This window comes from Denticeps clupeoides, chromosome 7, assembly GCF_900700375.1.
Source record: "Denticeps clupeoides chromosome 7, fDenClu1.1, whole genome shotgun sequence".
Classification (NCBI taxonomy): Eukaryota; Metazoa; Chordata; class Actinopteri; order Clupeiformes; family Denticipitidae; genus Denticeps; species Denticeps clupeoides.
This window is the reverse complement of record NC_041713.1, coordinates 21,375,756-21,398,680: the sequence shown is the minus strand read 5'-3', so window position 1 is coordinate 21,398,680 and position 22,925 is coordinate 21,375,756. Positions and strand designations below refer to the sequence as shown.

Here is a 22,925-nt window from a genome sequence, read left to right as displayed (position 1 = left end):
CTGTTCAGTCCACCTGCCTCTTGTTTTCTGTGTCAGAAGGGGAAGTAGCTAGATAAAGGTCAGCAGATAGTCTAAACAGCTGCCCCGTGAAGGTTGTCCAGGCTACTCGTTGCTGACTGGAGTCCCAGCGGGTCCTCTGGTCTTCTGAGTTGGGGAGCGAGTCGGAGGTGTCCCCATTAACACCCGTGTGTGACCGAGGCGTTACGAGCGGGACTCTCTGCACCTCGGCTCCTCTGAAGAGTGCCATCTCTTCCAGCCTTTATGGCACAGTAAAGCTTTCCTGCATCAAACGGACGACTCTGTCCTACAGATGTCCTGAGTCCTCCGGGCCAGTCTACAGTAATTCTGATTATTTTCCAACTTCATTTCTGTGAAAGGATCTTATTGACCTAATACCCATGTGTACAGATAATTGTTTTGATATTTGATGAAATGTCCATAATGCATGTTCTGAAGACAATGTGCCACACACATCTAATTTTAGACTCATGTCTAAAATCCATTGGTGTTTTCCAGTGGGAATGCTGTTTAATGCCAGCAAACAAACAAGTGAACAAAACAAACAAACATTACATCATATTTAGAAGCTCTGTGATTAAAATTATACCAGGGCCAGCAGATCAAAAAATACTACTATTACTTCTAATGCAAATTTATTACATAATTTCAACAAAACACCAAGGTGGAGGGCAAGGCTGATTTAAAGAAATCAAATCAAATCACTTTCATTTCGAGCAATTTGAGCAATCACCTCTTTTTTACGGATCCATGAGTATCATGCGCCCATGTGTCCCAGTGCAGCCGAATTAAACGAAACCATTTACAAGTGATGGCGACCTGCTGCCTCGGCCACCCTGCTGTGCCCTTCCCGGGACCTACGCGTCTGCTTCGGCACTCCTGACAACGGGCAGACAAATTCGCCTCTCTGTTTACTAAAGCTGTCAACTAAACTCGGCTCAATTACCATCAGGCACTTTCTGTTGGCACACACATTGTTGTCAATTTCCTGGGTCTGTCTGGAACCTTGTGAAGCCTTTGTGGGGCGTAGGACATGAAAGGGTCTCGTGGCAATATACAGAATCCTGAGGTAAATAGTGCAGCTGGAGACTAAACCTGAAGAATCCACCTTGACCGAAACAGTGAATTCGGGGTCTGTGCAACAAAGCTGCAAAAATACATTTCAGCAGGTATTGGACGGATGCTACTTGAGGCTTTAAGTTTTCACAAATTCAGCATGGGCTCACACACTCACAGCAGGTTCAGCAGACCACATTGCACCACTACGTGCCACCCAGATCTCCCAGTGTGTGCTGTGTGTGAGAGAGCCACGCAACTTTAGAGTGTGTGTTATAATGAGCGTGATGGGGAGAGGGCACATACAGACACGCGGTTTACTGCTGCTTCGTCCCAGATTCACACATCCTCAGCTTGCTGCAAGACACTCATTTGACTGATTATGCATATTAGCACAGGCTCTTGAGATTTCACTTGTATTAATGAAAAAATATTTTGATCATACAGCTTTTTACTTTTTACGCAAGAGCGGTTGATGACCTTGACACTGACAAAAAAAAAGAAAAGTAAAATTTGGTGAACATAAATTGTGCTTTTGTTGAGAAAAGTGGCAGAAAGTTTTCATTCTGATGGGTTCTTTAATCCACTACATGTACACAATCATTGGTAGACATTTCAATATCATTGTCATTTAAATGGTTTTTTGTTTTTTTGTATTTTTACATTATTCCGTTTGATGTTGAATAAGTTCCCAGGTCTTAAGAGCTGGGGACTTCAGACTGTGTGGTCTGCAAAGAACTGTACTTGGTTGGCCACTTTGTTAAGGATGAGATGGACAAGTGTACCCAAATACCCCTGATAATTCTACTAGAGCACATTACCAAAATCTCTGTGGACTATAAAATAGTAATTCTTCTTCTTTTTTTTTTTTTAAATCTTGGAGGAATTTGGAATTTAAAAGTGTCCTCCTCGACTGACGGTTCCTTTGCAATGCAGGGATCGGTTGGATGGCGAAGGGTTCATGAATCTTTCTCTGCCCAGGAAAAGAACTGCAGTGACAAGTGAAGTGAAGAACACTGATTATCTGGTTCCAGTGTCATCTGTCAAGGTGCGGGTATATTAAGATGCAAGTTATCCGTCAGTTCTCGAAGATCACGTGTTGGACAGGTATAAAGAGCTGAGTGTCAAGAATTGTGACTTCAGATTCCCAGGTCAGAGAGTCTCTAATGGTTTCAATTAAACTGGACTAAACCACCGGGACTGATCCCAGCTGGATCCCTTCATGCTGGTTGGAAGTGAAATGTATCAGAATACACATTTGGAGCCGTTTAGCTAAACATGCTGACCATCCGCTAAAGAACGTACCTACAATCAGACCTGGACAATCGGGTGGACTGAACTGATCCAACAGACCTCTGAAGGTATCTTGCACTAAAGTTGGTGTCTCCACATCCACTGAGGTGCCACTGAGAGAAGCACCGTCCCCACACACTGCTCCCCGGGCGCCTGTCATGGCTGCCCACTGCTCACCAAGGGTGATGGTTGAATACAGAGGACACATTTCGTTGTGTGCTGTGCTGCAGTGTTTCACAATGACAATCACTTCACTTTCTTAAGTAATTCCAACTCTCTGTGTGTGTTTTTGTATTTTACCTGGTTAAAGAAGCATTTCAAGACAAAAGTGCTGCAGAACAAGATATATTTAATCTGACAATGTGCACAGCACATTTATCACATGATTCAACAAGACCTGTAAAAAAAACTCACATCACACACTTCACATTAAACAGACAGGAACGACTGTTGTCATTACAGAATATAATCATATTTCTGACAGAACAGGACAATGCCCCACCCAATTGTAGATGACAAGAGCAGGAAGAAAGCTTCTTGTCCATCATCTACACACCTCAATAAATCAGCATCATGTTGTGGCATCTGGGTAGGTGGGCTTTCGAAGACGTGACTCAAATCTGATGCAAGATGATTTTCTTCACGATCAAGCAGGAACTTATTATAGCAGCTATCTGTCATTTATTTCATTTAGTGGACTCAATAATTTGCATTGAAGAGAGTGTGTAGCCAGATAAAAAGACCCATAATTTGGGACATCAATGAATGAGGTAGACAAAAAGGAGAAGACTTGAGAAAACCCCGACATCAGCATCTTGTCACGTTGTCAGTGAAAAGGTCACTAGAGCTGGCGGGTTGAACAGGGTTCGGTTCGGTGAGCGATGAATTATATTATAACTCCTCCTGTAAACAGTGCAAACGCTTTGACCACTTGGATATAGCTCCACCCTCACTTTCTATGAAATACAAAATATGAAGAAATAAATTATTATCTTTCACAATAGACATAAATAATGTATTTAAATATATACCTTTAAAACCTTTTAAAACCCCTTTTTTTTTTTTTTTGCTCATTGCTTGCGTGTTCATTGAAAAGTGCTTTAGCTTTCTGTCCGACTATTTCACTCCGAGCGTGAGGTAACTTGTCCCTTGTCACCCATCGTCGCTCAGATCCGAGGCAGGAAGTGCGTGACTGTCATTGCCGGCGTTACTCGGTTCCCCTTCTTGGTTCGTCCCGTCTTGCTCAGGCCGATGTACATGCCGGGGTGAGCAGAGGACTCGTACGCGTTGTAGTTGTTGGACAGAAGATTCTCCTTAAACTTGCACTCATTGTTAAAGTGGCTCTGAAAAGAAGAGGAGTGCAAGTTGTCAACATGCGGGATGTGAAGGATGTCGCGCCAGCGGCCAGGCGTACCTACAGGGACGTCGTGCTGACGCCACATTCCGTGCATATCTGTGGCCCTTCGCTAATCAAACACATCTATCCGAGGAAGTCCTGCATCCACAGTGGAAGCTGGAAGTAACTCCACTCCATACACCCGATATGTCTTGTTTAACAGGCAGTATTGAAAGGCTTTGTGGCTAAATAATGTGTTACTGCAATCAAATATTCAAAACCAGTCTGTTATATTTGTCTGATGCATTTCAAATTTTCTCTTGTTATAACATTTAAAAAAAAAAAAAAACCTGCATATGGTTTCGATTTACTTTTCAGCGGTGTTTTCATACTCACAGATCCATAAAGCTTCCCTTTGCTGTTCATTGCAACGAACAGGCCGCTCTGAACTCCGAAAAGGGTGACAACCCCTCTCTCCACCGTGGAGATCTCCAACAAACCTGCGAAGACAAGAGCAAAAAAAGGTGTGGAGTCACTAACCCTGTCAAAATGAACTGGTTGCGGTGGCCAAGCTGGTCAGGACCAGGGCTGAAATACCCACCACACCTACGCCTGATAACCACTTCTTTACAGGACATTGTGGAGATCGAGCCCCGTCAGGTGTACGTACTGGGTGGTAGTACACACTTAACACACTCGCCTATGAACCAGAAGACCCAGGTTCAAACCCCACTTACTACCACTGTGTCCCTGAGCAAGACACTAAACCCTAAGTGTCTCCAGGGGGGGACTGTCCCTGTAACTACTGATTGTAAGTCGCTCTGGATAAGGGCGTCTGGTAAATGCTGTAAATGTAAGTGTACGTACTGTATCGGTTTTCGGTGTGCACTCCCGTTATCTTCCCGTCCGGTGAGACCTGGAGGTGGAACCCGATGCCCACGTTGCAGTAGAGCCGCCGGAGTCGCTTGATGCCCGTGAGATAGTCCCCGTCCCGGCCGGAGTCCCTCTTCTCCCAGGGGTTGGTGGCCAGCGAGCGGGGGTACAGGGTCCCCCAGCTGCGCCCCACCGCGGCGGAGCGCACGGCGGCGGACAGCAGCGCCAGCAGCAGCAGCACCGGGCTCATGCTGGCCGGCTTCGCGGAGGGAGAGAGCGTCGCTTCGGCTACGCGTCCAACTTTTCCATGGACTCCCCGTCTGTCCTGGACTGTCCCGCGGAGCTGAAAGTGCGGAGCGTCAATAAGCGCTGGCGACACGGAGCCCCACCATTGCGGTATTTATAGGCGAGGTGACATCACGACATCGCCACCCACCGCAGCGCGGTCCCCTGCCGGACAGCCGCGGGCTCTGGCGAGGCGCGCACTGGACACCGGGCGGTCGGGCCACGGAGGAGCGGAGGTGACAGCCCCGGCCCCGCTTTCCAGGTGAGTCCGCAGGTGCGACGCGCGGACTGCAGCACCCCCTGCCGTTATTACGCGTTATTACGCATGCGCGCGACCCGAAGTTCGACCAACTCGCGAATAACGAGTCCGGAACGTTCTGGTGCATCTATAGAACTACTGGGTCGTTTGCATGGGCGCGACAAATAACGCGAACCCCTCCCCCGAGCCGTCCGGGCGAAGGCCAGCGTAAAGAGCAGGTGAACGGTCCCTAAGCGGAGACAGCAAGGAACAACATCAGGCCTGGCCGGACCGGTTCAAGACATCAAAGGTCCATTCATGGGGTGCCCGCGACGTGCGACCCTGCGCACAAAGGGAGTCTGGAGGCGCTGCAATACACAACTCCATTGTCGGGGAGGTGTTACGCGAGAGGTGTTAAACACTCCCCTCCTGCACCTGCGTCCCGAGAAGACCTCTCCGAGGCGGGGGAGGAGCCTTTTAAACATCTCACCCCCAAATCATTTATTTTATACCTGACCTCGAATTATTCAAAACATTCTCACAAGTTACGCCGGCGTGTAAATTCCCCCTTTCACACACGGTTATTTAGTTTTACTGATAAATCCTTTTGGCCTTTTAAAAACATTTGACATATATTTTATATATTTTCTCTATTGCACACAGCCTTGCGGGACAATGTCCTTCATCACAAGACGTGGCGGGTCGCCCTGGGACGGAACTGCGCCTGCGCAACGATCAGCGCCGTTTACCCCGATGTGGGAGAGCTGCACTCTGTTACTCTGCCACATAATCAGCAGAATATCGCATATTCCGCTAATGTTATAAATCTTGTATTATATCACACTTGTGTGAGAAAAAAATAACATATATTAAATACTTTTTTCAATTCCAGAACAAATCTGTACGATGTACGGCCAATAATTCCAAAAATCTTAATCTATAATCTATAAATCCCATGATGCAGTGCTTCAGTTGCCTCGCCGAACACGTGGTGAGGAAGCGCGGAGTTGCAGGTACGAAAGATGCAAAATCATACATAAATGAACGGGAGAGCCACGTTTTTAGGTTGAGGTTCTGTTCTGCCCAGATGTTTTTTTTTTTTTTTTTTACAAACGTTCTGTAAGTAAAACTTGAGTACGATAACATCGATCGTTTTAAGATATTTCAACATTTAGGATCTGGCAAATCATTTAGGATTGTTGTAAACGTGTTCTATTAATTAAGGGGTTGCAGAATATTCCAAGTGATAATGAACTTCAATGAAGGGTGGCCATGGTCCATTTTGCTAGAAAGTTTCCATCTGTGGGTGGAGCTGAGGCAGGGTGTGCAGGTGGAGCTGAGGCAGGGTGTGCAGGTGGAGCTGAGGCAGGGTGTGTGGGTGGAGCTGAGGCAGGGTGTGTGGGTGGAGCTGAGGCAGGGTGTGCAGGTGGAGCTGAGGCAGGGTGTGCGGGTGGAGCTGAGGCAGGGTGTGCGGGTGCATGGGTGGAGCTGAGGCAGGGTGTGCAGGTGGAGCTGAGGCAGGGTGTGTGGGTGGAGCTGAGGCAGGGTGTGTGGGTCCGTGGGTGGAGCTGAGGCAGGGTGTGTGGGTGGAGCTGAGGCAGGGTGTGTGGGTGCATGGGTGGAGCTGAGGCAGGGTGTGCAGGTGGAGCTGAGGCAGGGTGTGTGGGTGGAGCTGAGGCAGGGTGTGTGGGTGCGTGGGTGGAGCTGAGGCAGGGTGTGTGGGTGCGTGGGTGGAGCTGAGGCAGGGTGTGCGGGTGGAGCTGAGGCAGGGTGTGTGGGTGGAGCTGAGGCAGGGTGTGCGGGTGGAGCTGAGGCAGGTGGGGGCTGTCTGACAGTAAACTGCTCTGGGGGGCAGTCCTCAAGGTTCTAAAGAAATATGTGTTCTGTTTTTCTGTTTTTATTCCATGTTCGTATGGTTGATTATGAGAGGACATAGAAAAGGTCGTCTTCAATACTGGTGACAGTGACAATGATAATTAATGATTGAAAATAAAACCTCTAGACCTAAATTTCAGAGCATTTTTCACAGAGAACCTGTGTGTTCCCTGCAGTACTTTCTTTGGAACAAATGATTTTTAGTGGAAATTCAGTGGACAGTGAACTATAAAAAACAACATTTTTGTGAATGAACCAACTATTAAACGCAATACAAGGTGATTGACATCCAGGGCACTGCATGTAAAGCACCCACATTTACATTACATTTTTAATCCGCCTCTGGCCACATCCTTGTTTGCCTCACTTTCTTAATCTTAATTGAAACTTTTTGCGCGTTTCTCGTTACATTCGCTATACAAGCCTATTCATGATCTCCGTTCCTTGTTGCTCATCTGTGGCGCATGTGTCTATGCACTCTATTCTATTTTCACTTCAGTCCCGCTTAAAGTTTAGCTTGTTGCCAGTTTGTGTTCCTGTTGCCGTTTTGTCCTTTCACAAACCTCAATGTGTCATGGAATTGTGCCTTGTGTGACAGAAAGAGCAACCTACCTGAGATGAGCAGATGAGGAGGAAGATGAGCCATGTCATTGTGTTGAGGATCTCTTGGCCAGCTGACCCCTGCTCTGATGATAAGGAGGGCGACTGGTCATGGCACTACCCCTGGGAGAACTTTTCCATGCCAGTTTCAGACCTTGAAATGCTCCTGACCACATGTGAGTTCAAGCTCCTTTGTCTTCGATGCACCAGCTGGCTGCCCTGATGATAAGGACGGCTGGTTCTCCATGGTCCAGCCTGGGGGTCTACCCAGCCCAGCTCAAGCATGTTGGACCAGACCTCTTTTCTCTTGGAGAACAAATGGAGGGGAGCTCAAAGGGACTAGGGAGTCAGCCTCCCATCTGGACGTGGAGAAACAGGCCCACCGGGTTCCTGTGCTCGCCACCACCTTGTCGATGCCTTTGGCATTGTAAAAATATAGTTCATGCCTGTATTGATAAATAGGCAGCCGATATATATGGCAAATTGATACTTTTGCTATATAGATTGACAGTGTAGTTAAAACATGGCCTGCACGGGCAGATCAGGCAGTTGTAGTACGCTACAGTTCTTGAAAGTGACCATGAAGTGATTGTCATTATGGTGCACAGCTTGAGGGGACACAGCAAAATAAGTCCTCTGCATTTAAACATCACCCTTGGTGAGCAGTGGGCAGCCATGAAGGGTGCCCGGGGAGCAGTGTGTGGGGACGGCACCTTGATAAAGGGGACCTCAGTGGCACCTCAGTGGCACCTTGGCGGTTTGGGATTTGATTTCTCATTCATAGAGCATTGTTTTATATGGCATTATTAGCAAATCTGTTCCAGTTTATACCTTTTTAGAATGTTATTGCAATTGCTACTATTACAATTCTGTTTAGTTAAATTATAACATTATGAAATTCATCTGTCCCAATAAATCTCAAAAGGAATATGGTTCCATAATGTGAGAAATATTAATTTTGTTACCAATCGTGCAAAGATTTTTGGAGAGCGTCAGCAGTAGGGTGGGACCCCTTTGTGGCTCACACACATCCAGCCACATTTCGTAAGCTCAATTATGTCTATGTGTCTGTGTGGAAAACCAATGTTTGCCCTTCATGAGCAATACGGTTTCTACCTCATTCTTTAATTTGTATTTTATATTTGCTAGCTGTCTTCTTTTTAATTTAGCTACATACAGTATTTAAGATTCCTCTCTGGCTGAGGGACTTCGCCTAATTTCGTTGTACAATGACAATAAAGATACTCAGATTCTGAAAACCAATGTTTGTGCTACTATGCAGTCACATTGATGCTAGAATATATAATATGTGTGTAAATTTAACAGAACACACGTCTTGACACAGATATTTAAGGTATAGCCAGTGATATAAATATACACAGGAGCTTCAAAACAGTTTTAAAATACCGATGTGTTACCAAATTAAATGACTGCACCCAGGCCTACAGGGCACTGCTTGATTCATCCTTCCTGACCTTCTCGCCAGAACTTTCGGCCAGGAAAAGTCGCCGTAGAAAAACGCCCGCCTCCACCGTCGAGCTGAGTGGCAGGAAGCGGCCCTCTGTGTTGGCGGCCGGGTGTTTGTGGGGCCCGGGGCAGCTACGTGCTCAGCATGGTCAGGTGGCTGTGTATAGGTCAGTTCACAGACCTGCCAAAGAGCGTACACAGCAACGTAAAGCTGACAAGTGACTCATCCCTGTTCTTACTCACACTTTTCCTCTCAGCCTTCGGTTTAGGCCTCCTTTCCACTTGAGAAGTGTGTGTGTGTGTGTGTGTGTGTGTGTCTTTGTGAGACAGGGGGCTAGAGTAAGCATATCGTCCATGGAGATGGACCTGTGCGCGGACGGTGTGATGTTGCTGTCGCAGGTTAGTCACGGTGAGTAAGCCCGGTGGCCAGCGTGGTGCTAACAAAAACGAGTGCTCGGTGCTCCTCTCTTGCTGGGTGTTGTGTTAATTCCCATGGGATGGGAGGTTGATGCTGGCCGCCTGTTGCTGGTACGCAGACTGATACGGGATGATTCATTGGACTAATGAACAACCATACAGCCTGAAAATGGATGCTGCAGATTCCTCACATTCGCTGAATCTACAGTGAATCCAGAAAGTATTCACAGCGCATCAATTCTTCCACTATTTATTATGTGGCAGCCTTTTTCCAAAAACGGACTGAACTCCTTAAACTCAAAATGGCAAAACTGAGAAATTACATGTACCTAAATATCCACCACCTTTGCCATGAAGCTCAAAATTGAGCTCAGATGCCTCCTGTTTCCCCTGATCATCCTTGAGAAAAACAGTATATTGGACCTGATTTGGAAAGACACATGCCACTCTATATAAGGTCCCACAGTTGACAGTTCATGTCACAGCACAAACCAAGCATGAGGTCAAAGGAATTGTCTGTAGACCTCCGAGACAACATTGTCTCAAGGCACAAATCTGGGGAAGGTTACAGAAAATATTCTGCTGCTTTGAAGCTCCCAATAAGCACAAATCAAAACTACCAGGACTCTTCCTAGAGCTGGCCGGCCACCTAAACTAAGTTCTCTGGGGAGAAAACCTTAGTCAGGGAGGTGACCAAGAGGAGAGTCAGAGGAGAACTTTCTAGAAGGACAACCATTTCTGCAGCAATCCACCAATCAGAGCCTGTATGGTAGAGTGGCCAGATGCAAGCCACTCCTTAGTAAAAGACACATGACAGCCTGCCTGAAAAGCCACCTAAAGGACTCTCGGAAACTAAATTCTCTGGTCTGATGAGACTCTTTGGTTTGAATGCAGGAGTCATGTTTGGAGGAAACCAGGCACCACTCATCACCAGTCCAATACCACCCCCACAGTGAAGCATAGTGGTGGCAGCATCATGTTGTGGGGATGGTTCTCAGCTGCAGGAACTGGGAGACTAGTCAAGATAGAGGGAACGATGACTGCAGCAACGTACAGATACATCCTGAATGAAAACCTGCTCCAGAACGCTCTTCAACTCTGACTGGTGGTATGGTTCATCTTTCAGCATGACAACGTCCCTAAAGCACACAGCCAAAATATCAAAGGAGTGGCTTTAGGACAAGTCTGTGAATATCCTTGAGTGGCCCAGACTTGAATCTTATAATGGCTGTGCAACGATGCTTCCATCCAACCTGAAGGGGCTTGAGAGGTGCTGCAGAGAGGAATGGGCCAAACTGGCCAAGGATAGGTGTACCAAGCTTGTGGCATCATATATAAAAAGGCTGTAATTGCTGCCAAATGTGCATCATCAAAATATTGAGCAAAGGCTGTGAATACTTAAGTACGTGTGATTTCTCTCTTTTTTTTATATAAATTTGTCAAAACCTCAAGTAAACTTTTTTCACGTTGTCATTATGGGGTGTTGTGTGTAGAATTCTGAGGAAGAAAAATGCATTTAATCTGTTTTGGAATATGGCTGCAACATCACAAAATGTGGGAAAATGTGATGCGCTTTGAATACTGGATGCACTGTATTTATGGAATTTGCATTTGTTAAATTTGGGTTTATATATTTGAGAAATGTAAAATGACGTCGTCCAGCACCAAGGAACACACTGTCACTTGCGTCCCCAATGGCTGGGTTGAGAAAGTACAGTCAGACTGATAAATAAATATGGCATGTGGCACTCTGACCCTATACTTGTGGTAGTATGTTTATAATTCAGAGTCAATAAGTGTACTGAACATGTATTTAAGGCATTAAAAATAAATGTTCATATGAGAAAATATTTAACATTTTAACATTTGTCATTTCTTTGACATTGCTTGTAGATTGTGTACTATATTGGGGCGAAGTTTGCCCCGTGATGACACCAGAAGGCTTTTAAGCATCCACAAAGCCAGCTTGTAACAGCAATGCCGACTGACGGCTTATATAATGTCCAAGTAGGTGGATGTAGACATTTAGTTTAGCGATGTCACCAGGGTCACCACCGTCACAGGGGATATTGCGTCACCGACACAGGGGGGGTCTTGCATTGGCACCCTCTGTTGTCCTGGTTTCAGGTCTGCTTGATGTCACAACACGCGTCATACCTCCATGCTGTGGCCTCCTGTGTTGGGAAAGTGGGCTCTGCAGTGACATCATGGGCCCAGGTCCGCCCAGAGAGGCGAGGAGGCACTACCGGGCAGGATAACACAATGACGCAGCTCCTGTGTCTGTGGGAATCAGGGTTCTACAGCAGCCTAACATTAGCCTGACAGGAGGACTTAGCTCCACTTTGTGACCTGATGCATCCAGAGCCCCTTGTGTTGGTGACACTTATTTCAGAAAGGCAACACCTGAGCCAGTTTGGTGACACTTGTAGGACATTAAATAGCACAAACACAGGCCAGAAATCTCTTTTTAGAAAACTCCTACAGACAGGTTGTTAACGACAATTCGCTGACCCATATTTATCCAACTCTTACATTTTTGTCTACGGTGACAAAATGCCTTGAACAAATTAATTGAATGCAATGAAACTGGAAACTATATTGTTTTCAGCTGCAAGCAACATTTGCATTTCTGTATCATTTTGCTTTTCAAATGCTAATCTTACCGTAACATTTTCAAAACGTGGAAAATGTCCATATACAGACTACATAAATTGCATTTATGGTTTTGGAAATGTGATCGAGTGACAAACAGTTGTTGAACCCATACACGCAAATGAGTTCATTTACATTCACGATTCTCCGGGTGTACCTGTCAGTGTGTGCTGTGCACATGGAATACAGAGAAATCCACCACGACCCCCACCCATTCACCAGAACGCCAGCGGGTGGCAGCAGGGGACTTCACAGTAAGGCCACCTGTCACACTCTATATCACCTATCCCATCGTACGTCATACAAAGAACGATTTATAGGTCCAGCTGCAGTCTTCCTGAGGCGAGTCTCAGCTTCTCCAAAGTACTGGTAATATAGTCATTTATGAACACATTAAAAGTATATTTAGTGGCTTAACTTCATGTGCTTTTTTAACCATCTTATTTTATTGCTGAATACCATGCCAAACATAAGGGAGAATACATTTTAAAAGATAAAAGTTGTTGGCATTAAACCTTGCTGATGTCAAGTGTTTAATGGATTTAATGGAAGTTTAATAACAATAAATATTTCTATTGTTGTAAAAAGGAAATAAATATCACCATAATGTACAGTGCCAATTGATTTTTTAATTAATTTAAAAAAAAATAAATTCATGGACAATTGATTTGGAAAATAAAAGTCACCTGACAGAAGGGGACTTTCTTCACGGTGAAGTTGACAGTCAAATAACTAAGTTAGTTCACAGAACAAAACCTCTATCAACACTTTTTTCTCGTTTTGTGAAAAATCTTAATCTTAAATATTTCTGTGTATATTTAAACATGTATGAAATAAAAAAAATATCAACGTCTTCTCAACATATAATATCACCACTAGGTGACGCCATATCTCTGTTGTGGCTGATTAAGAGTTCCATGCGTTATCCTAATTAAGTTCCTTAGTTTAACCGGCTCGCTTGTCTCGTGTACATACCCCTTTCTGTCTGTCTGTCTGTCTGTATTGTCACTCTTTATTGTTACTTTTTGTTAAAAAAAAAAACCCACAAGAAAATGACTTTAAAAGGTAGTTTTTTTTACACACTTAAAGTATTTACAGAATTGTTTAACACTCTTTAGTGAAGGACTTGTACTGTCCAAATTCCCGATAATTTACTAACACCTAGCAATGGCCAGTATACTGTATTATACTTTTTGCACAAGGCCTGCCTGCTCTTTTTTGTTGGCGCACAATGTCTTGTTTATTCTAATAATGGTAGGACCGCAATAAGATGAGCATACCAGCCCAGGAGTACTGCATAATCCCATCCCTTCTCCTTTTTTATCCATTCTTTATACATATCTTCTGAAATATGCTTCATAAACATTTTGTCTCAATGAGAAGACAGAACAAAGGAAGACCATATAAAGACAGATCTTTTTAAAAAAAAAAAAAAAACCTCACAGTCATTTCTCACCAAAGTCATTTCCATCCCATTCCTCTGTTTCCTAAGTGCTGCCAAGGGAAGGAAGTCTATCGGGAGAGATGGAATATTTCTCACTATTTACACTGAAAGTGCTTCCTCTCAGCTCTGTCTTGTCTCACGGCAAATGAAGTCTTACCTGAATGTGTTTGCAGCAGATGTAAGCAGTGCTATGAAGACCGGGATTGCATATACTTGCATTTTTTTAATACATGTGATAAATACAACGGTACATGGAGACAGAGTGACTCTAAAGCTACTCGATTATAAACTTATGAAAAAGTACAATAGACATGGATATTTCTTTACATGGATACAGTGCTTTAGCGTTTTATTTACTTGTCCATCAAAATGTTCTTCCTTTAGAATTACATGATAACTGTACATTAAATTATGCCTTGATGAAATAACCAAGTATAAAGAATATCAAATGCTAATAATCTTCAGCAACGCAAGCAGAGAAAGACAATTTCTATTCATGTATCCAGCAGACAGAGGTAAATGTAAACATAAGCATATATGCAGCATTACACAACTCTGTGTGCCTCAAGCAGAATTTAGACTGAGATCAAAGACAAGAAATCCATTAAATCGACTGGTCATCATCTGGTCAGGGTTGTTCTGATCTGCTGGGCATCAAACACAAAGCCTTCTGTTGTCAGAACACCTCAGCTGTAATTCCACAGTTGCTACAGTTTGCAACTGTACAGGTTGGACATTAAACCCTATCCTCACATATATAGGTACGACCGGGATCTGACAGGATGATACGAGGAAATGCTTTATTTCTTGAAGATTATCTGTCTCTTCTGCTACATTCGTGTGGTGTATCTGGAGAAATACCACATCAAATCTGAACTTCCTGAGATTATGTCATACATATATAAACATGGCAGACCACAGTCAATGTTTTTGTTAATAGAAATACATATTGCATTTATGGAGAATTGTGATAGGGCATTTGGGTATAATGGTTAACTTCTGTCTATGCTTCATCCAGTCATTTCTACACAGACGTAACTGCCTCACGAACATACCAAAATCATAAAAACAACCGAACTCACAAATTGGGTCCACCAGACATGCAATATTATTATTCCAGCACACTACGCTTCACTATGAAGGGAGACGTCACTTGGCTTCAGCATTCTGAAACTGTAGTGCTCTGTATCTATGTGAAAGTCCAATTAGATCTTAAGGTTAAAAAGATTTCAGAACCTTCTTTAAAAATGAATATGAGAATTAATATGCATCCAAAAGGGTAAATAAAAATATAAGTTGGAAGGATGTCTGCAGCAGGCGTTGGAATGGTGAAATGTAAATTGGATGAAGGGGCTACATCCATGTTTCTGTGACAAAGGAGAATGCCGGCATTACATTTCTCTGTCTTAAGGTGAACTGAACATCATGTTTCATACATATTTCAATGGATTTGGAAATTCACTGAGAATAACTTTGATACCACTATCCATAAAATATTGGTCGGTTCACCCAGTTGTTTCCCTAAAACAAACCAAAAAAAGGCCTATAAATCAATTTCTGCTGCATTCCCACAAATACCATCCATTTTGCTCAAAAAAGGTAAAAATATTCAGCACAACAGAACAAAGTATGTTACATGTTTTTGGTAAAGTAAATATATTGGTTTAAATAATAACACTCTTTTTGTCTGTGAAATTTAAGATTGTGCTCGTTATGTGTCATTATGGCACCTTAGCAAAATAGGGTCTGCTGGATATGTGGAGAGCTTCCACACACAAGACTTTCTGGGACAAGTGAAGAACAGAAAGGTGAAACTCCTGTTATTTAAAAACCTACATGGAGCAGCTGGTGACCATGAAGTGAAGGGTGGCCCCACAGCTTGATATGTTTTGGTTTATTCAACTAATCTTAATCAATCAGCAAATGGCCATTATTACTGAAAATTGGAATATAATAAATAAAAGAACAAAAAAGAAAAATGTGATGGAAGCTAGTGCTGAACGTCTGGAAGCAGATTTGATAGTGACCTGCCGGTTTATCTTCTCTACACAATATATATATTGTGTAGAGAACATAAACCAGCAGGTTTTTATATATATATATATATAATAAGATGCAACTGATCCAACCTGCTGTTTCTCGTTCCTGGTGTCAGAACATAGTCCAGCACACCACTGCAGAGGTTTAGCACGGCCCAGCTGAGTGCCGTGTTGCTCACACCGGAGAAACCGGAATGTTGTGACAAAGATACGAATGGCGAGGTGCGCACACACACTCACAGGCGGCTAGTAATTGTTGGAGTATGTGTGTGGGATGGATCGGGAGCGTGCTAGCGGGCTGTGGCTGTTGCGGCCGCCGTGCTCTTTAGCTGCAGCCGAGACCAAGCTGTCCAACACATGAAGCTTGCCCTGCTCCTCCTTCATGAACAGATCAACCATCAGGATCTTCTCCTTGTGAATCTGTAGGCTGATGTCCTTGGGAATGTCAGGGATCAGCCAGTCCACAATATCACTCATCCACATCACCACGTTCTGGGCCAGATGAAACAGAGGGGATAAACTGAACTAATACTTGGCCAGCAGCTTGATTAATAAAAAAATGAATAATAATAGAGTTTTGACTGGCTGATTACCATATTGACTTGAATATAAACACATCTGAAAAAAAGCAGTTGTCTTACATTCGGCGTCTAGTGAAAATACTGCCAATGATGCCAAATACTTTTTAAGTGACTAAGCCAACAGTGTTGCCAGATTGAAGAAAATGCTGTATATTTGCACTGTTTATTTGCATAAATGAAGTAACACAAACATCTGTGACTTAAAAGCGTCAAAAATACATCTAACGATTTAATGGAGTTATTTAAATGACGTGTTGAGTAGTTCAAATTTCTGTGATTTTGCTTAAAAAGCTTTACTTCAGTAGTTGGTAGACACAAACCTGAAAGACGATGACGAAGGCCAGCCTGACTGCCAGCACGGTCCAGAACTCTTTGGAGATCTCATATGGTGTTGAAGACCATGGGGGTTCTCTGTAGTCTTTATACCTGATTGAGACAAATTGCAATTTTACAAAAATATTTCAAATAGTAACTTCATCATTTAAAAGTCATTTCAGTTTTCAAAATTACCAAAGACACATTAAAAACACAGCAGATTAAGTGATTTCACAGTTTTATTTGATTTGATTAAATTATTTAATGAAATTTTAATGAATGAATTAATTAAAAAAACTTAATATACTTAAATATAATACTATCCTCAAACTTAAATATAGATATTATTTTAACCTGCATATTTCCACCTGGTAGCCCAGGTATAAAGGTTCAATGGGTTGGGTTCCATTCTGGAAATGGCTGACGTTGAAGTAAGACAGGGTGTGGTTGACAAAGCCATGCATGGACCCATCTGGACTGTACATGTACTGGTAAACCAAACGTGGGATGAAGTCAGATGTGAAGGAAATGACGAAGGCCTGGAAGAGGGAATGTGTGAGAGCATGAGAGTGGTGTGAAATTACAGATAAGTCCCAAATAGACATATACAATATACTAACAGCATGTAGCGATAGCTCTGAAGGCAATATTAGTGCATGGGGCATGTTTACTGAGTGTTAGAGGAACCGGTACGGTGGGGCTTCCTAGTCTCTGAACAATATTAATGAAATTCCACGAGAGCTCAACAGTGGTGACCATCTTGTTCTACAAACATAAATAACTTGAAAATAGAGATAATAATATCTTTACATTGCTGATTCCAGCTGCAACAAATCTATATTTATCTCATTGACATCCTGTTCTGCAACTCGCAGTTTCTAATCATAGCACCAGAGCACTGGGGAGGATGGAAGAATGTGAAATGTTGCCGGTTCTTATGAAATACCCCCTACGGTCATAAATTAACAGAGATCTCCATCTCCATGTCCCATTCGCCAGGCTCTCGGAAGTTAAGACTGTTCTGGAATTTGCAGTCAAGGAAAACCCATCAAAACTGACCAAGTAAGGTTTACTTTGCACCTGAAGGAGGCAGGCTATTGGGTTCCAAAGAGAAAAAGGGGCTAATAGAACAGCTTTACAAGGCTTACACTAAAAGTGCAGACATAAATTATATGAGGAGCAGAGAAGCTAAAGGAAGTTGTAAAACAGAGAGAATGGAAAAGGTTCCATAATTCAACAAGCTGCACATTCTGCCACACTGCGGTATTTACAGATTACATAGACATGAAATACAAAACGTGTGTGACTGTGCATACATTTACATACACAGACACTCAGATGTACTTTATTCTGAAGGCTGAGAGTAGTTGATGAGCTGTTAGAGGAGCCCGCTGTACGTTGCTGTTCACTTACGTTCACGATTACAGCAACCTTGGCCACGCCCCTGAGAATATTATACCAGATGCCTAAAAAAGGAAATGAACAAACCCAATATCCAGTGTAAGCACATTAATCATAAATGATCATTATGAGTAATCATTTTAGAATATAGATATAGTGTGCTAACAGAATACAGCTCTTGCAGCACTTGAGTAATTCTGCCCTGCTCTGTTGAAGCTGTGTTATCTGGTAATTATAGATATCTTATCTTTTTTATTATTAATCATTATTTTTAATGTCACAAACTTAAAATCTTGTCAAAACAAGAAATATGAAACATGTAACGTAACATATTTAATAAACATCTGTGCTTGCATTTAAACCAGCATTCTATCAGCTGCGAAAATTCTCAGTATATCTATAATAGACTAGTTTGTACAAAAGTAACTTACTTTGCAACAGTAAGTTTAACCCTTTTTATGTTTCAGCTGTGTCATCTGGAGATGTCCTGCCCCCCAACAGAACGATTCCTAACTACAACAGACGTAAGTAGTCTATATTTGGAAACGTCATCATTAGTGTAGCCTCCAGTTTCAGGCAAAATCAAGTGATTTTGCTCAAAAATGAAAGTATATCAGGCGACCCGCTAACATTCGAGGAGGGTTACACCCAGTCAATCCCCACAGATTCTATTGCAATCTGGAGACTATGGATGCTGAGCATTCTCAGGCTGCATCATACATTTACGCCTTTACTCGCTCCAGACAGAGCCTGTAAAAATATCGGCGACAGGAACTGACCAATGTCCTTTGCCCTTGCTGCCACTGGTCTCCTCAGTTCTGCTACAAACTTCTTGGCATCCAGACGGATTTCAATGATGTTGTTGAGCAGAGCAAAAAGTGGTGCCAGGGGGAACGAGGCCACGAACAAGGTGACAAAGCCAAACTGAATGACTGCAAAGACAGAAAAGAAATATCATAACACACTGTGTATGTGCGCTAACATACTGCCTGTCAAGGCTGCCCACTGCTCACCAAGGGTGATGGTTAAATACAGAGGACGCATTTCCTTGTGTCACGGTGTGCTGTGTTGTGTTTCACAATGACAATCACTTCACTTTCACTTTCATATACTCCTAAAAACAACTGTTGGATGAAAGCTGGTTTCTCCGATATTTCTGCACACTTTCATTAAACAACGGATGAATTACAGGTCATTATTGATCTTACAAATTGTGTATCGGAGAGTGTTAAACGTGTTAATGGGTCAGCAACCAGGGTTGGGCTGTGATACTAATTCACTCACTCACTCACTCACTTTACATAACTGCTCTGTCCTATTCAGGGCCGTGGCTGACACTCAGCAATATTCATGTTGATAATTCCTTCACGTTGCTGCTGCAAAAACCCAGTACTGAAAAAACTCTAACAACTGTTTTCAATTATTTCAACTATTCTGTGTACAAAATTTTTATGTAAAGTAATGGTTCGTTGCCCAATGACAGGTACAGACCCCAGGGTCCCGAATCGATGCTCACTTGAGTGAAGGCGAGGTCTTGGATGAGAGTGTGTATGTGTGTATTATAAAAGTACAATGACATTACACAGACCTCAGCCAAACTAACTGTGAAGCTTGAAACACAGGGCGAGTGCTGAAGCCAATGAAACACGACAAACAAATTAAGCAAAAGCACAATGAACCCCATTAAAACCGAAGCCTAACAGAAACTGCCAGAGGTTCATGGTGCTTTATGGATGAAACACAGCGAACCACCTGGAAGAAGGAAATAAATCACAGACTAAAATATTTCACAAAGGAAGACAAGACTATGTGTACATTTACATTTACATTTACGGCATTTGGCAGACGCCCTTATCCAGAGCGACTTACAACGTGCTTTCAAGTTACCATCGATGAAGATATATCTGTGTGCAGCTGTTCGGAGAGAGTTGAAATGCCGGAAATCTACTGAAATCTATAATGACAATCAGCCAGGATCTGCCCAGCCGAGAATGTCCATCTGTCTGAACAAACACACTCTGATCCTCACAAGTTTGCAAACTGCTTGGCTTCAGCACACATGTCTGTCAAGATGCGCATTGTCACCCACATCCACCACATCACTTACAAGAATAATCAGAATTTCACATCAAATAACATCCAGACTAATAACCTCCAAACAAACAGAACCAACAGGGTTGTTTGGCTCCAGCATAAAAAGACTATGTTTCTAAAAGCAAGCCTTGTGAGAATGAATCGGTATATGAAACATGGGGTGCAATATCTATGGCACAATGCTAATCTGATGGTGCACTTACCATTTACCATTTCACTGCCTTAAAAAAAAGCAATGTTTCCAACTTTTCCAAGAACACTTTGTCCATAGTCTGACCTCCTTAAGACATCATTACATTGTTTTATGGGTGAAATAATGTGAAAATTGTCAACTATTTCATTATGACAGTCTTTGTCAGAATGGATAATAATAACTTGTAATATAGTTAACCTGCGTCTGTTTAATTATTTAAATACATCACACTTAATAACTTGATAAACACATTTAGATACAAATGAGGCCTTCTGTCTCAGCGCTGCTTTTATTCTTATTCGCATGCGTTGTCTCATGGATATGTACAAAACTGAGCAGTGCAGACAATAGATAAATATAGATGTTTTGATGAGAGGTTAAATCATTTAGTCTAAAGGTTTGATGTGATAAGGCAGCAAAAGATTTCTTCAGTCTCTTCAAAAGACATTGTCTGCAATTAACTGAGCAGGACGTGTCCAGCGTGAGCATGGTTCTGTCTGACATTTAGCAGATCAGGCCACCCGTGGGTTAATGGAGCTGATGTGAGACAAAAGTCTGCAGGCTCCAGTTATTAAATATGCAGATCAATTAAGCTTTAAGCAGCTCCGTCCACTTCAAAGTGCAGCTCCTGACCTGAGCCACGGAACGCACTGATTGAATTAACTGTGGTAATCTTTTCAAATAAACAGAAATGTTTCTCAGAACCCTCCATCGCACACTGGAGATTTTAATAACCGTGAACTGCGCGCTGCCAAATGAAACATGTCAGTTTACAGGAAAAGTTTCCCGTGCTTGTCACTTCCTGTAGGATTGTCACGTTATCCAACCCATGGGGACGCGAAAATTCATTTCTTCACCTGATCTGATGCAGGGCCGAGCAAAGGGCCGTATACATCTCCCTCCGACACCCAACAAAATGTTGTTTTTGCTCATTTAACACTATTGTTTGTATTTTAAAAAGAGAATATTTAATCAAGAGTTGGGACTATCCTTTTATTTCTAATTATTATATTCTAGGCAGTCATGCTTGACATGACTGATATTTACTAATGAAGGCAGTTGCTACCAATCACCCAGTGGTTGAAGGGGAATCAAATTTTTTGTTCATTTATTTGAAATGACAGAGGGAAATGTCCAAGAATTAGACCAAATCGATTGTTCTGGAAGAAATCAAAGAAAAGAGATTGATCATTGTATGTCAATTTATTCCTGATGAAAAACAATTACCGCCAACTTTCTAGTTAGAATTCATGTTTTCACACCCCACGTGTTAGTTTGTGCTGATTGTTATTGACTCGGGAATTTATTGTGGTCGGGAACTGGAGATAAAACGTATGTTATGTATAATTACTTTTATTCACTTCCCTTTATGTTGAATCTGTTAACATGTGTTTGATCCTTTCTATACAAGTTCAGATCCTTTCACAACCTGCTCAAGTCCCACCTTGTATTGAAAATATTTCACTTAACAGATCAATCACAGAACTGGTCATTCCCACTGGAACCTTATAACTCTCCAGTAAAATTCTCCAGTAACGCTGAGGCTTAATTCACCAGATAACAATAATGGTGCTATACACTAGCACCGAGGAAGACATTTGATATGAGTAATATTTGATTCTACAATAATTTATAGCTTTATGGTCTTCATTAGTCTGATAAGATGATCAGCTTGGTCCCAGCTGACAAACTAGTTTAGTTTAATGATTAAACTGTGATTTTCACTCACTCATCTCCATGTACTCAGGCGTCAGGCCGGCATACGGCTCCAGGAAGTAGTCGGTCTCGTAACGCTGCAGGCGCTTTTCACGTTCCTCCTCCTGAAATGATGCGCGCTTGGACTTGATGTAGCGAATCAGCTTTTTCAGCTTCCTTTAGGGACATGAATGGCCAACATTCATCCTGTTAGTCAATTTACTCTCTGCATTTGAGTGAACGGGTATTAATATTTTGACTCACGGGACGCCTATCTCAAAAAGATTGTTCTGTATGAGCTGTTTTCCCAGCATGGTGATGCTGAGCTGAATGCAGAGCTCCATTAGACAACCGCCTGATGCACACTGTGAAAGTGACACTTCACTTCAGTTCACAATAAGCATATTTCAGAAATTTCGCACTCAGTTGAGTCTGGCAATGCAGTCTGCAGTCTGTCTGTGAACTGGGAAAAAGTTACTTTACCTCTTCCATCCGATAGGATTCAAAAACATAGAGGTAACTTCCTGGACGTCCACCAAGCCTTCAAGGAAGCAGACATGAATTCAGAGAGTAGTTCAGAGGCGAAAATTCACCATCAGAAGGTAAAAATCCGGCAAAACAAATTAAGTTGGGAAGTGGGTTGGACTCAGCTGGGGTGTGTAATTCCCAAAAGCACAATAGCCCTGCTATACTAAGATGAGATTTGGTTAATTGTATTTTCTCATCCTGAAATGGTGACCATTCAATGTGACATGTGGCAGGTGGAGCAGTGAGTACTAACCTCCCTCTGAAAAAGGCGATGTAAATGATGGGAGTAAATGCATTCACAAACTTCAGAATGAAAGTCTTAAAGATCAGACGCTCTTCAAAACTCCCGTCAGTCTTTGGCACCTCTGAGGAGAAATCCAAGAGAAATTATCTTAATATGAATCCTCTTGAAATGCACAACTACCTTTCTGCACCAACTTAAATACAACATTGTACCCTCTAACCAAGCTCCAGGGGTTCTAGATGCTTGGTTTGAAGATAAAGATCATTTTCTAGCTAGGGAGA

The 22,925-nt window shown here is 42.7% G+C and overlaps 2 protein-coding genes across 5 annotated transcripts in view; both read right to left on the bottom strand.

Annotated features, from left to right (window-relative positions):
* Window positions 1–3,441: 3,441 nt before the first annotated feature.
* Window positions 3,442–11,613, bottom strand: LOC114793863 (fibroblast growth factor 4-like). Its single transcript, XM_028986000.1, has 5 exons — window positions 11,537–11,613; window positions 11,432–11,449; window positions 4,571–4,821; window positions 4,100–4,203; window positions 3,442–3,710 (listed from the first exon to the last, which is right to left on the bottom strand). The coding sequence occupies exons 1-5, from the start codon at window positions 11,611–11,613 to the stop codon at window positions 3,534–3,536; spliced, it is 627 nt and encodes a 208-aa protein (XP_028841833.1). The 3' UTR covers window positions 3,442–3,533.
* Window positions 11,614–13,871: 2,258 nt separating this feature from the next.
* LOC114794508 (anoctamin-1-like) overlaps window positions 13,872–22,925 on the bottom strand; it is a 32,635-nt gene continuing 23,581 nt past the window's right edge. For all 4 annotated transcript variants that reach the window (XM_028987103.1, XM_028987104.1, XM_028987105.1 and 1 more), the window contains 9 exons: window positions 22,654–22,765; window positions 22,356–22,413; window positions 22,137–22,237; window positions 21,907–22,049; window positions 18,670–18,822; window positions 17,903–17,955; window positions 16,844–17,028; window positions 16,495–16,600; window positions 13,872–16,085 (listed from right to left, as the gene is read on the bottom strand). In XM_028987103.1, the coding sequence (XP_028842936.1) occupies window positions 15,840–16,085; window positions 16,495–16,600; window positions 16,844–17,028; window positions 17,903–17,955; window positions 18,670–18,822; window positions 21,907–22,049; window positions 22,137–22,237; window positions 22,356–22,413; window positions 22,654–22,765 (1,157 nt within the window). In that variant the 3' untranslated portion in view covers window positions 13,872–15,839. The remainder of the gene's footprint in view (window positions 16,086–16,494; window positions 16,601–16,843; window positions 17,029–17,902; window positions 17,956–18,669; window positions 18,823–21,906; window positions 22,050–22,136; window positions 22,238–22,355; window positions 22,414–22,653; window positions 22,766–22,925) is intronic.

What these genes read in the sequence shown, in the direction of transcription:
- LOC114793863 (XM_028986000.1), bottom strand. Translation starts at nt 11,613, where the DNA reads ATGACGCGTGTTGTGACATCAAGCAGACCTGAAACCAGGACAACAGAG. An exon ending in GCACACCGAAAACCGATACA is followed by an intron (nt 4,204 to 4,570) that starts GTACGTACACTT and finishes TTGTCTTCGCAG; the next exon opens with GTTTGTTGGAGATCTCCACG. An exon ending in AAGGGAAGCTTTATGGATCT is followed by an intron (nt 3,711 to 4,099) that starts GTGAGTATGAAA and finishes TCTTCTTTTCAG; the next exon opens with AGCCACTTTAACAATGAGTG.